The 15,057-nt window shown below is 37.8% G+C and overlaps 1 protein-coding gene across 1 annotated transcript in view; it reads left to right on the forward strand.

Moving 5' to 3' along the window:
* Positions 1-2,420: 2,420 nt before the first annotated feature.
* SYT3 (synaptotagmin 3) overlaps positions 2,421-15,057 on the forward strand; it is a 248,623-nt gene continuing 235,986 nt past the window's right edge. The window contains exon 1 of the mRNA XM_053689972.1: positions 2,421-2,574. Coding sequence (XP_053545947.1) covers positions 2,421-2,574 — 154 coding nt within the window. The remainder of the gene's footprint in view (positions 2,575-15,057) is intronic.

The raw sequence follows: 15,057 nt of genomic DNA on the forward strand, positions 1-15,057 counted from the left end.
CGGGCGAAGTGGTCCTCCAGACGGGCAGAAGTCTTCATCCAGACGGCATCTTCTATCTTCATCCATCCGGCGCGGAACGGGTCCAACTTCAAGACATCCGACGCGGAGCATCCTCTTCTTCCGACGGCTAAACACAGAATGAAGGTTCCTTTAAATGATGTTCCTTTAAATGATGTTATATTGTAGCTAGCTTAGGGTTTATTTTATAGGTAAGTATTTAGTTTTAAATAGGAATTATTTAGTTAATTGTAGTAATTTTAATTAGATTTATTTAAATTATATTTAAGTTAGGTGGGGTTAGGGTTAGACTTAGATTTAGGGGTTAATAACTTTATTATAGTGGCGGCGACGTTGGGGGCGGCAGATTAGGGGATAATAAATGTAGGTAGGTGGCGGCGATGTTAGGGCTGGCAGATTAGGGGTTAATAATATTTAACTAGTGTCTGTGATGCGGGAGTGCGGCGGTTTAGGGGTTAATATGTAGTTTTATTATAGTGGCGGCGATGTCCGGTTCGGCAGATTAGGGGTTAAAATATTTATTTTAGTGTTTGCGATGCGGGAGGGCCTCGGTTTAAGGGTTAATAGGTAGTTTATGGGTGTTGGTATACTTTTTAGCACTTTAGTTAAGAGTTTTATGCTATGGCGTTGTAGTGCAAAATTTTTAACTACTGACTTTAAAATGCGGTACCAGTCTTGACAGGAGAGGGTCTACTGCTCACTTTTTGTCAGACTCGTAATACCGGCACTATGCAAGTCCCATTGAAAATATAGGATACTCAATTGACATAAGTGGACTTGCGGTATTTCTGAGTCTGGCCAAAAAAGTGAGCGGTACACCTGTACCTGCAAGACTCGTAATACCAGCGGACGTTAAAAAGCAGCGTTGGGACTGGCCAACGCTGCTTTTTAAGCCTAATGCAAGACTCGTAATCTAGCCAATAATTAGGAGGAAATATATATTTAAGATAATGAGACAAATGAGTGAGAAATGATACCTTTGTATAAGTAGACATACAGGGTAAACATGCAAGACTAGCACTAGAGACCTAGGGGGTTGAAATCTTGCATGTCATTTTGCATAGAGCAACCACAGTATTGTTTTCTACTAACAATGTTTTATTTGTACAGGCTTTTTCTTACCTTGAACGTTTATAAAACTAGATACAATTTAGGGACAGCAAATCTTTTGCATTTGCCATATTTCTATGGCTGTATAACAATAAGCTCACATGTTGTAGTAGTGGCATACTGTATGATAGTTATCACACTGCACTGCATGGTTTTTATGATATTTAAAGGGACATGAAAGGGTGAAAAGAATAGTAATTTCCAAAGGATGAATGCACTACTTGGAGCTAGCTAAAAACATCTGGTAAGTCAATGTCAAGAGATAGCTGTAGATGACCAGCAATCACTAGCTAGCTCCCGTTACTGCACTGCTGCACCTGAGTAGGGATAGGCAATTGTGTTTATATTCAAATTCAAATGTGAGAACGAATGTTATTGTAGAAATTCAATTTACATAATCGAATGTTGATAAGAACGAATATTCTTGCTATTTACAGTTTTCGAATGTCACTGTCGAATTTGAATGTTTATAATTAGATTGAATGTCCAAATTTGAAATTTCTAATGTAACTTTCAATTTAACAAATACTATTCAGATGTTCAACCTTGGCTCTTCAGTTGTTTTAGAACTACATTTTCCATGATGTTTAAGTGTCTTTAAGCTGTCTAAGCATCATGGGAAATGTAGTTCTAAAACATCTGGAGAGCCAAGGTTGCTGATCCCTGTGGTAGGGAATTTAGTAAATTGATACATAATAGATACAAATATATCAATTCAAATGTTTCTATTTCAAATATTTCATAAATCTAATATTACATTTAAAGAAAGCATTAGAAATACTATTACAAATATATAAATTCAAATTTTTAAAATTCAAATATTGCATAATTCGAATCGAATTATTAGAAATTTTGAATCAAATATTTCATTTAAAGAAAGCATTAGAAATACATTTAACTAATGTTAGAATGTTGTACAAAAATCGGAAATTCTAAACTAACAAATGCGTTAAAATTTGTTTAATTTTTCGAATGTTGCAAAACATTCGCCTACTCCTACCTAGGTTTGCATTTCAGTAAAGGATACACAAACAACAAAGTCAATTTGGTAATAAATGTATATTGATATGTCTTTTAAAACTATATGTCTTTATCTAATTCAGAAGTTTTATTTTGACGTTAATGTCCGTTTTTAATGTACTAAAATTAATTATGATAATTATGTTTGTATATATATATATATATATATATATATATATATATATATATATATATATATATAATTGATAGGTGAGCAGTTTTGTTCTCAGTATATATTTTCTCCTCACAGTGCTATGAGATGGTAGTGGGAGATGTCAGGGGACTATGAAGAGGATACTTGCAACAATGCAATAAGGTTGATGAAAGAACTATGCTATAGCAAACAGGAGTACTCAGATAATGAAAAATGCTTGGAGTTTTTTGACTTACTGCGAAGCCAGGGCCTCTCACGGCATTTGGACACAGGTAGAACTCAATATTTATTCCCTATAATTATTTTCATGATTTTTCGGAAACATGAGTCATCAGTATCATTGTTTACAATAACCAACAACCAAAGACCATATGTGTTTAATTTAAAGAGAATATAATTATACAAAAAAAACATAAGAAAAATATTCTTTTTTTCAGTAATATAGACTTTTCTTTGCAAGAGTTGTACCAATATTTCTTTTATCTTCTATTTGTAAAGAATGCTGTTTCAAGAATTAACGCTACCTTAGTATTGGTCCTGATTGGCTGCACACTGCTTATCAAATTTAGCTATGATGTTTCTGCTTTACAAAATAAAAATATATACTTTACTTGAAATCAGATCACTTATTTTTCACTCATATATATTTTGTAGAAATTGTGTTAGATTTCCTCCAGTTTTAATTATTTATCTGGTATTTTGCAATGGCTATTTCTCTATACATTTAGTTTCAAACACAGTCACTCTATGAAATCCTGGCAGTGTCTCAAAATCTTGTTTACTTTCTGTGTTTGATGATATGTAAAAGACTTAGATGAGTTCTGTTCAACTTCTGCCAAGTAATGCATTAATTCCTTGAGAGAATTGCTCAGATAGATACAAAATATAGATACCTTCCCTCAGGTATTGTTTATTATTTAAATGCTAACAACATAGATTGCATTTAAAAAATGCTTGCGTTTGCTGTTTTTGTTTTCTTCAAATGTATTGTTTCCATAATCATATATTTTTTTCAGATTGGTAGTCTCCAGTGCCTGTTGTACTGTTCCTGCTTCAACTAATTTGTCTTTGTGGGGTCTATAACCTATAAACCTATAACTCACCCTTCATGAAGTCGCATTTAATTCATTTAGGAGTTCCATAATGTAGGCGCAAGCACTTTGAAACACACTATAATGACCGTGTTTGGACTTGAAGGTGTATATAACAATGCTCACAAAGGTGCAATCTGGTATGAATATCTTCTAGGCTAATACAATGTTGCAGTGGAGCTGGTTCACTCTTTACAGTTTTAGTACTTTTAAAATCCAGTATAAGAAGATATTATAAGTTCTTTCAATAGAAACCTGTATTTGCCATCTTGTTTTCAGATCACACGAAAATTGATATGGTGCTTTAACATTATAAACAAATATTGTAAAAACAATACTTGTGAAAGTTTAAAAGTGACAATATAGTGATGGAAAAATTGTGCCCAGTGTGCCCATCATGCCAACAAACAATTGGCATTCAGATGTGCAGTAATGTGGATGAAAACTGATTGCAAAAAGTTATATTAATGTCGCAATTTTACAATCCCGTTTTAAAGCTCAATTATGTACATATGTATATGTATCTTTTTATTTATGTATGTTACTGTATATGTACTTTACATATTTAACATTTTAATGTTCTTTATTTACAGGAAAATGTCCATTTTATTGTAAATACACACAAACATATATATATATATATATATATATACATATATATATATATATATATATACATATATACATGATATATTTACATGAACAGTATCAGTTATACATAGAAATATATATTTAATAATAAAAAGTACATTATGCTCTAGGTGAAAAACATATAAATGTAAAATGAATGTGCATGAAAACAAAATGAAAATCCGATTTTCGTCAAAAATGTGCATTAGACTAAAAACGAATGCACATCTCTAGTATGTATAGATATATTAAAGCACTTTTTTCTAATGCCTGAGTCCGTTTAACTTTTTAATGCAATTGTTTTTTAAATATTTTTTATCAGACAGTGTTATCATGAGTGCAACTGTACTGTTAAATTTACTTTTGATGTGTTTTGTGCATCTTTTTTGTCTCACGTAAGAGTTAACTAGAGCTCTAAAGTCACGCTAGCCTGACGCATGTTAACTTTGTTTACTTTTAACTTGTAATATGCACGCTATTTACAATGTGCGCAAAGAGACACAAAATACCGCTTGTCACTCGTAATCTAGCACTTAATTACTGAAACCAGTAGAGCAGAGAATAAGCAGCCTTTAGTAGTAAGCAGTTCTAAAGAATTATCCATAGACAAGCCAGGGGTTAAAACCAGAAATGCAGTCCAAAGCCAGGTTTCAAAGCAGGATGACAAATCAATAACACAGGTCAGAATTTATTTCCAAAGTAACACAGCCAGAAAGTAAGTCCATAGAACATATATCTCAGAGGGTAAAACAGGTAGCGTGGTCCAAAAACTCTGCCATGGTTCTTATCAGGAAGCAGAGCAGGATCAAGAATGCTTTGGTCTCCACACGAAAATAACCAAGCACTGAATCAAGTCTGAAATTACCTTTTAAAACCTCACATCCAGGTTTGGTGCCAAAGGCAAGGCCAGCGATCATTTTCCTTCAAGGTTATAAAAAGTTTGCTAACTAACACACAATACTTTAATAAGAGTCTTGATACAGCATTTAGGGAGCTAACAGCACTAATCCCAAGTTAATTACAGTGGGCCCTGGCTTTAGCAGCAACTGGCATCCCTCTTCCTGAGATTCTAAACAGTGCGGCCCATAGAGCACTACTTGGACTCACCCCAGTTGAGTGTAGCATTGCTTCACAGAAAACCATTACTTAAACCCCTTAATTTGAATTTGAAAAACAAATGAGATTGATCACAATCTTGTAGAAAAGTTTATCAAAAGATTTCTTAACAAAACTCCCCGAAGATTTTAATAGGGATTTTCTACAGCAAATAATTAGATAAACTTTTCTAAAGGATTGCAATTAACCACCTATATGGTATATTTAGGGAAATAATGAGTGGTATATTCTACCCATGAAATCCCCCAAAAAATATTTTGTGATTCAGATAGAGTTTTTGTTTTATTGCTATCCTTGTTGAAAAGCAGATAGGTATGCTCAGGAGTTTGCTTGTGTCTTAAGCATTATATGGCAGCAGTTTTGCAATAATGCTTAGAACTATGTTAGACATTTGCAAGAGTATTAGAGGGCAGCATTGTTTGTACAAATTGCACCATACAGTGATCTAGACATTTTAACACTGCATACCTACTAGCCTTGTTGAAGTACCTCCCGATCATCACAGATTCTTCCCCAAAGTTCCCAGTGGGGGCATGACACTGTGCTTGTAGGCCTCTCCAGGTCTCCGTCTTACCATTAGATGACCAGGTGTTGGGCAAAGTTGAAAATTTGACTCATCTAAGAAGATGACCTGGAATCAGGCAGATTTTTCTTTGTGAAGGGCGCATAAATTAAGCAACGTACAAGGATACCCTGAAAGAAAACTTGTGTCCTGCTCTGACAATGTCCCCAACTCTAAAGGAATGGTATTTCAAGCAGGACAAAGCTCCATGCCACACAGCCAGGTTAATCAAAGTGTGGATGGAGGACCACCAGATCAACAACTAGTCATGGCCAGCCCAATCTCCAGATCTTAACCCCATTGAAAACCTCTGCAATGTGATCAAGAGCAAGATGGATGGTCACAAGCTAAGTCACCCAACAGCATTGTGAAAGACTGGTGGAGAGCATGCTAAGATGCATGGAAGCTGTTTTATCACATCTCTTCACACATTTTTTTTTGTTTATGATTCAGATAGAGCATGCAATTTTAAGCAACTTTTTAATTTACTCCTATTATCAATTTTTCTTCGTTCTCTTGCTATCTTTAATTAAAAAGAAGGCATCTAAGCTTTTTTTGTTTCAGACTCTGGACAGCACTTTTTTATTGGTGAATGAATTTATCCACCAATCAGCAAGAACAACCCAGGTTGTTCACAAAAAATGGGCCAGCATCTAAACTTACATTCTTGCATTTCAAGTAAAGATACCAAGATAATGAAGAAAATTTAATAATAGGAGTAAATTAGAAAGTTTCTTAAAATTGCATCTGAATCATATAAGAAAAAAAATTGTGTTCACTGTCCCTTTAAACTCCAGATATTCCACTTTTAGATTTACAACTTTTTAGATCACTCATATCCTGCAGTGTTACACATTGTTCTCTACATACTATGCGGGTTAGAGTTGGTGGTGTTTGGATAAACTATCCACTCATTTGATCTTTTAATGACTTGTTAACTTGTTCTATTACTTGAAACACTATATCACTGTATGCTCTCCTTTGTACCTTTATGTATTGTGATACCACATTTGCAATATATTCTGAAAAATAATCTACTATCTATCTATCTATCTATCTAAATATGTACTATATATATATATATATATATATATATATATATATATATATATATATATATATATATATATATAATAGTTCTCTCCTTTGTACCTTTATGTATTGTGATGCCACAATAGCAATTTATTCTGAAAAATTATGTTTGCAGACTTCTCTGTAATGATAAGGTCACGTAATACAAAATACCTTCCTGTAGTTGTATTCGTATGACTAGTACCATAAGAAGAACAACTGGATTTTGTTTTTGCAAAAGCAATGACATTTGTTCAGAGAATGTAGTTGTAAAATCTTTATGGAAGAAAGTAGAGACACGCGACCAGGAAGGGAAATCAATAGACAGTGTATGTAGCCTGTTTGTTACAAACAGAGTAAAGGAAAGACAGAGTCTGAACACACTGAATTATTTACCAGTATCAAAGGCAAAGAATTGAAAGAGCAAAGTGAAGAAATGTATGCTGGGAAAAAAAAATCTGAAACCAAAAAGGCCAAGACATTGAATATAAAAATGTTCCTCCTCTTCATTCCTCTCTTTGTTTATAGTTATCTTAAATTGACATTAAAATCATTTTGTACATGTATAACAAATATCTATAATTCTTTAGCACTGCAATGTAAAAGATCACAACATACATAAAGCATTTAAACTGTTTTTTTGTTGGTAAAATGTGCATTGCTTTGCAGTACATGGACATACCCTTTGAACTTATTATCATATCTCTTTTGCTGTGGCCAATTAAGGACAGATATAAATGAGCTCCAGGGCTGATACAATCAATTAATCATTGTGTTAAATGTTGCAGTGACAGCATTGTGGACCCTACAGGACGTATTCCATTCTCATTGAGAGCAGCAGAAAAAAATTTGTCAGAATATAAATATTTTCAATATGCTTTATTAACCATTTCATGTGAAATGACATTTAAAGGGACATAATGCCCTTTTGCTAAATCACTTCTTGTTGCAGTATAACTAACAAGATAATATCACTTGAACATCTGTATGTAAAAAAGCAAGATAATTTACTTCAAAATGTATTCATCTCACAATAGAAAGTCCTCAAGTGAACAGTTATCCTTCTGCTACTGTCCAGCTGTAGGTTGGGGAAAAAAATAGCCAATCACCATCAGCAGTTCAGGGGCCCGATCCGATATGCAGCGTCGCCCGCAAAAGCCAGCGACGCCAAATTTTGCGCAGGTTTGGCATCACATATACGGCGTAGCATACAACTTACGCGCATATATTTCTGCCTTCGCCCGTATTTTTTTTACCCATAGACTGACATACAAAACACGCGCAGTTTGGTATCCAATATACAGCGTAAGGACTGACGCGTGTAGAATTCAGAAAATCTACTCCATTCTCATCTCGCCAGAAATTGCAGGCGCAGCAACCCTTGCACTGACTTAAAAACCAACGTAACTCTCTGAAGGCCTAACAAATGCATGCTCAACAACATACATATCAGCAGCTTGATCACAAATAGTTAAACCTCTTCAAAGCATTTATTATTCCTGCCCCTGCAAGTGTGTCAAACCAATCACAAACAGCACAACCTCTCAACAGGAGGCCTTAAAAACCCGCCAATGCACATCCTCATTAGCCACCATGTTTTCCTGCTTTCCATAGAGAGGCAGCATCATGGGGCACAAGGGGTGCATCATGGGGCACAAGGGATGCATCATGGGGCACAAGGGGTGCTGGAAGCCCTACAAGCCCCTGTTGTTCCGTCTACACATGCTGATTCTATAGTTGCTGCTGAGGTCCCTGGTCATGGTGCTGCCCCTGCTGCAGCTGGTCATAGAATTACATACTGCGGTTTCCACTGCATGTAAGTGAAACTACTACATCCCACCCCCTTCCCTTAACCACCCTAATTACTGAAAATATCTCATTTGTTTAATTCATGTTTAGGTCACTATGATTTATTGACTATCATTAAGAAGAATCAAAATGGATGTTCATACCTTATGTTCACACCTTCTGTAAATACATTATTATTTAGATATATATACCCATGTGCAGGGATAGGCAAGGTGTCCTTCACTAAAGGTCGTTACTTTAGAAAATGTCCGCCACAGCCTTGCCTCGTGCCTATCCCTGCCCATGTGTCAATATCCATTGGATGTGAGAAACCTTGATTTGCATCTTATAAGTAAATATTACTATATGTACCCTTCATACACAACTATGTGATGTGGTTTATAGAACATGAATATGTCATAAACATGATGATATTACCTTTTTTGGTCCATTTCCACACAGGCCTTATTATATGTTTAAACAATATTAGTGTACCCTTCACATGGATGTGGATGACAATTATATGGTAAATAACAGAGGACAAGATTTATGGTGAACAATAAGAATAGTTTTTTTTTTAGGCTTCTTGGATGAGGGGGCTGAGGTGACTGGAGTGGATTTCCTGGTTCTCCTTGTTTGGGAAGATTCAGACGATTCTGCTGGAGTGCTGGCCACAGATGATAGGCTGGAGGCAGTGTCCTGCTGGTGTGTGAAGTGCTCAACCAACACACCCAAGAGTTGGTTTTGTTCCCGCCATCTGTTGTCAATCTGCATCTGCATATCAGAAATAACTCTCTTAATCTGCGACTGGTTTTGTACAATTGCATTTAATGATGCTGCCATGTCCCTCTGAAACTCTATGGTACACTGGAGTAACCTCTGTTGGCTCCTGTGAAACCTGTGTTGGCCTTTTTGTCTGCTCTCGCAGCTTGTTATGAGCCTCCTCTGTAGTGAAATGTATTCCTCGCCCAGGGGAGAATACAGTGGATCTACAGGCTCTTGAGCAGCAGTGATTATAGGTGCAGGTTCAGCTCTATCTGCTGGTGCATCATGGACAACTTCAGCTGCTGGTGCATCATGGACAACTTCAGCTGCTGGTGCATCATGGACAACTTCAGCTGCTGGTGCTTCAGGGACAACTTCAGCTGCTGGTGCATCATGAACAACTTCAGCTGCATCTGCTTCATGGACAACTTCAGCTGCTGGTGCTTCAGGGACAACTTCAGCTGCTGGTGCTTCAGGGACAACTTCAGCTATATGCTCATATGATGATGGTTGGAGCTCTCCCATGGGAAGCGGATGGTGGAGCTCTCCCAAGGGAAGTGGATGGTGGAGCTCTCCCAAGGGAAGTGGATGGTGGAGCTCTCCCAAGGGAAGCGGATGGTGGAGCTCTCCCAAGAGAAGAGGATGGTGGAGCTCTCAGGCTGGATCGGTAGTCCCATTGGCGACTAGTGTGTGACCACTCAGCCTGTCCAGTTTGCATTTCTTGCGACATCCCCTGTGTGGAAAAACCATGACTGGCCTGATATTGTGTTGGGGGGGGGGGGGTAAAGACATGGACCCTTCGTGGCTGACTTGGCTCCCCCTCAAAGCCAAAAGGATATTCCTCAGGCCAGGTATCTTGCCAGGGGTCGTATGCCAATGGTGGTGGCATCACTTCTGGGTCCTCAACGGAGGCAATCCAACCCTGCTTATGCCTGGGAGCATACTGTCCATGTTGCTGCCTGAAGACTGGTGGTGGAGGTGGCTGCATGGCTGTGACTGGTGGTGGAGGTGGCTACATGCCAGTGACTGGTGGTGGAGGTGGCAGCATGCCTGTTTGCTGCCTGGTGACAGGAGGTTCTGTGGAGGAGTCAAATGTTGATAGGGATTAGTACATATATATGTCCATGTGGGCATACAATGTACATTGATACATGCTAGGGACAATACTCATTCTTATGTCAAACTGTATAACATGCATGTGCACAATGTGATTTTTGATATGATGGATTTTAATCTGCACAGTATACAGGTATGTGTTTCATACAATAGTAATGTGTACATGTCAGTGATGGAGAAAATGTGTTCTTTAAGTGACACTATGGTCACAAAATTTACTTTAGCCTGATGTAGGCACAGAACCTGCTTTCGGGGCTAAAAGTATTGTGATGGCTATAGTGTCCATTTACTGAAAACTAAACATGTGGCTTGTGGCCTGTGTTACTCTGAGACATGTTAGTATTGCACTATTCCACCTCATATCATAAATTGCATTGTGTTAAGTAGCATTAATGTAAAATATAATTGTAGATGTTTTTGTTAGTAGGCCAAATACCATGCTCCTCATTGTGTACATGAATGTGTGACATTAAAGGATGTTATATCTCAAATACATATAATACTGGTGTGTGGGATGTTACTCACCAGCATGAGGTACTGTGGTTGCAGCCCCTGAGTCACGAGCCCCTGGAAGTCCACGGACTGCTGTGATACTCAGGGACCTGCGTATCATCTCCTGCCAGGTGTTGTATTCAGTTTCCAGGGGTGGACCACCACCTGTTCTCCTCTGGTGCATGGCTTCCTGCCCCATCTTCTCTTTCACCCGCCTCTTACAATCGTTCCACCTTTTTCTAAGTCCCTCGAAAGTCCTCCTCTGCGGGGCCACACTGCTTACAGCATCCTCTACTGCCAACCATGCTGTCTTACGCCTTCGAGCAACACCTTTGCCCTTCTCCTGGCCAAAGAGGGCACTATGGTTGCCCATGATGGCCTGGACTAGCGCAACATTCTCATTGAATGAGAAGTTTGGGCATCTCATGCGCTCATCCTCTGTGGCCACCTGGCTTGCTCCCTGGGATGTCCCTGGTGTGGGTTCCTCCCTATCCTCTCCCTCCTCCCCCTTCTGTCCCCATGTGCACCCTCTGTCCCTCTTCTAAGTGTGCCTGGTCTCTGGGCATCTCCCCTCCCATCATCCCTTCTAACTCTCCCTCTCCCCACTCCACTTACTCCCTGATGGGGACCCCGCTGCTCCTCCTGTCCGCTACAATACTCCTCTCCCTGATACTCCGCTCCCCTCCTCCCCTCAGCCCTACCTCTCCCTGACATCCTCACACTACACATACTCACACACTCACACTCACTCCCAGTTCAATCACACACAATCACAACCAAACACTCAGCCTATCACACTGTAAAATTGAAATAAAATGTGTGAGGTGTTAGAAAAAAAAGTGTTGTGTATTTTGTATATGTATGTGTGCAATATGTAAAAATAAGTGTAAGTAAATGTACAAGCTTACCCAAACAAAAATCCGACTTAACTAACTATTATGCTGCGCCTCTCTCACTACTCTTACTAATCCTAAACTCACTGTAGTGTGCTGTAGCTCAATGAACCATTCAAACACACTGAAGAAAATGGCGGCTGCGCATTGGTTTATATATGACTTTTGAATAGCGTAATTACGTTGTGCATTTTTAGATGGAGTCGTGGGTAATTTTTACGAGTTTTAGCCTAATTTGCATAAAACTAAACTTTATTGAGACTTTACGTGGACAAAATACTGGCGTAAGTACTTGCGACGACTAAAATGTGTATTTGCGCACTTTTCGGAACAACGCCAGTTTGTCCTACTTACGCCACTTTAGCATCTGACGGCGCCGTATATTGGATACCCCGATGTGCAAGGTGAAATTACGGCCGGTGCGGGTTCCCTCGTTTGCGTCAAAAACTACGCTATATATCGGATCGCGCCCCTGAGGTCATGCTTTGCTTTACTTTCATCTCATGAGATTTTACTGAAATCTTACGAGATTTCATAGTAAACTCCCTTATACTGAGTAGAGAAATAACATGACTGTGCCTGCACATGCCAGATGCATGCCCCCTTGCAAGTCCCGGGACTAGCATCCTGATTGGCTGCTTAGAGATCCTTTACAATGGGACATGGCTACTAAAGACATTTTGAGGTAAAAAAAAAAATCAATTTTGAAGTAAAAAAAAGAAATCCTATTTTACATAGAGATGTTCAGGTGATATTTTCTAGTCAGCTTTTTACAGCTATGCTGCATCACTTTCAAGAGCTTCAATATTTGGGTATCATGTCCCTTTAAGTTTAAAAGGACATTAAACTGTTGGCTATTACTTCAGCAGAATCGTTGTCACTTTACCATGCAGTTTTTTTCTCCTGCTTCTGAAGTGCTCTGCAGAACAATTCTCTTATTTTAACGCTTTTCATGTGCCAGTTTTAACCCTTTACTGGTGCTTGTGGGTGAAGCTTTGTATTTTCATACTGGGTATACTGGGCACTGCTATCTTGGAACCTACATATTCATGACAGAAGTGGTGACCAGTAAAAGATCAGTGATACTGTCATTTTTTTTTTTTTTTTTTTGCAACTGTATCATGCAATTCACTATAAAAAGGTCACAACATTAATATAGAACAATGCAGTCACTGCAAAAAATGTAAACCTGTATCATGCAAACAAACCTGAAGTGCATCATACAGCTGTCAACAAGTCAGCAGTCATTGATCTGTGCACCACTTCTGTCACAGGAAGTTGTTTAAAATTCCATACTTTTTCTGAATCATAAAAGAAAAAAAAATGTGTTTTATATCCCTTTGAGTCCACAATAATTAAAGTAACAAAAAATGGAGGAACCTAAGATGTGCCAGAAACAATACTATTTTCACTAAAGTTAAAGGAACATAAAACCCAAATATGTTCTTTCACAATTCAGATGGATCACTGTTTGTTTTTTTAACTTGTCCTCAGGCCTCAGTTACAGGACAGATTTTCAGGATTACCTTGGATGAGAGCAGGTAAAATAATCTTTTTTACTAAACGCCTGTGCTCCAGTTCAGATATCCTCAAAATCTGGCTTGTTAGGAAGGCCTGAAGAGAGATAGATTCTACAGATGTAAACAACTTTACAATTTACTTCAATTATCAATTTTGATTTGTTCTTTTTGGTATCCTATGTTGAAGTAGTAGCAATTCAGTACTGGGAGCTAGCTGAACACATCAGTTCAACTAATGACAAAAGGCATATATGTGCAGCCACCAATCAACAGCTAGCTCCCTGAAGTGCTTTGCTGTTCCTGAGCCTATGTAGGTATTCTTTTCAATAAAGAATAACAAGAGAACAAAGCAAATTAGATAATAGAAGTAAATTTCAAAGTTATTGAAAATGGCAAGTTCTAAATCATAAACTAAAATATTTTAGTTTCATATCCCTTTTGGTTCACATCAGTTGTCCCTTCAGATGTATTAGCTGATCACTGTACTTCACACCAAGCTTCACATTAACATACATTTGGGCTAGACTTGAATGCTTGAGAGACACAAATCACCCTGTATCTGTTTCTATCTCAGAAATTCTCCGTATTCATTGGTTTATAAATAGCAGCCTATTTATAGGGAATCTTTTTTTATAGTATTTTTCAGGCCTGTTAGGGAAAAGGTTAATATTTTGGCAGATTTTTTGTTTTTCAGAACTCTTTGATTTTCCATCACTTGTCTCTGATTCCCTACAAGGCAGATAGAAATGTACTTCTGAGGCACATGGTGTGTTGGATCTCACATAAAGCTGAAATATACCATTGAAACTTTATGAAACAAAGTTATGTATAATCATTACATTGCCCAACAAATTATAAAGCCTATAGAAAGCACAGTTGCACATTAATATATTATTCACTTCAATTGTGCCTTTAGATTTGTTATCTGTTTCTTGGACTTTATACTCAACTTGATATAAACATGCTCAGCAGTTTTTTTTTAATAAATCCGGGGTAGATTTCGCTGTTTAGTTTTTTTTCTCAGTCTGTTATAACCACAAATGTGCCTGTTTATTTTTTAAGTTAACTTGTTAGCTTGTTCTATGGTGATTTACAACCTGGGTGCATATTCTTTGAGCTCAGTAATTCTTTTCACGAGGACTTTCCTATAGTATATCAGTCTGAACCCGCCTGTTACGGTCAGTCCAGCGCCGAAAGACCAGGCAATTCCACTCTGAACAAGGAACACGGCAACCCCGGACAATTGTTTCGGCCTTCATTGTGCCTTGTCAGTGAGGTGCAGCCATATTACTCTAAGCACACTGAGCAAGATGTCTGTTTCTGGTTGCCCCTTATTCCCTTAGGAAGACATAAAACACACAGAGAGAACCGCACTCTCAGGAATGAACAACCAGCTCAAAAATGTGTTAGCTTGTTCTATGGCAATTTACCACATGGGTGCAGCTTCTTTTTAGTCCATTAATGCTTTTCACAGAGTAGAACTTTCCAGTAGTATATCAGTTTGATCCTGCCTATTAAGTTCAGTCCAGCACTAAAATCTAAGGTAATTCTTCTCTGAACAAGGAAGACAGCAGCCCCAGCCAATCATTTGTGCATTAACGGGCACACGTTAAATTACCACTCCACTTGTAATCTAGCCCTAAATTCCTTATCATATACCATATACTTTCAATCCTTATAAAAAATTGTTATTACTATATATATATATATG

This window comes from Bombina bombina, chromosome 8 (genome assembly GCF_027579735.1).
Source record: "Bombina bombina isolate aBomBom1 chromosome 8, aBomBom1.pri, whole genome shotgun sequence".
NCBI lineage: Eukaryota > Metazoa > Chordata > Amphibia > Anura > Bombinatoridae > Bombina > Bombina bombina.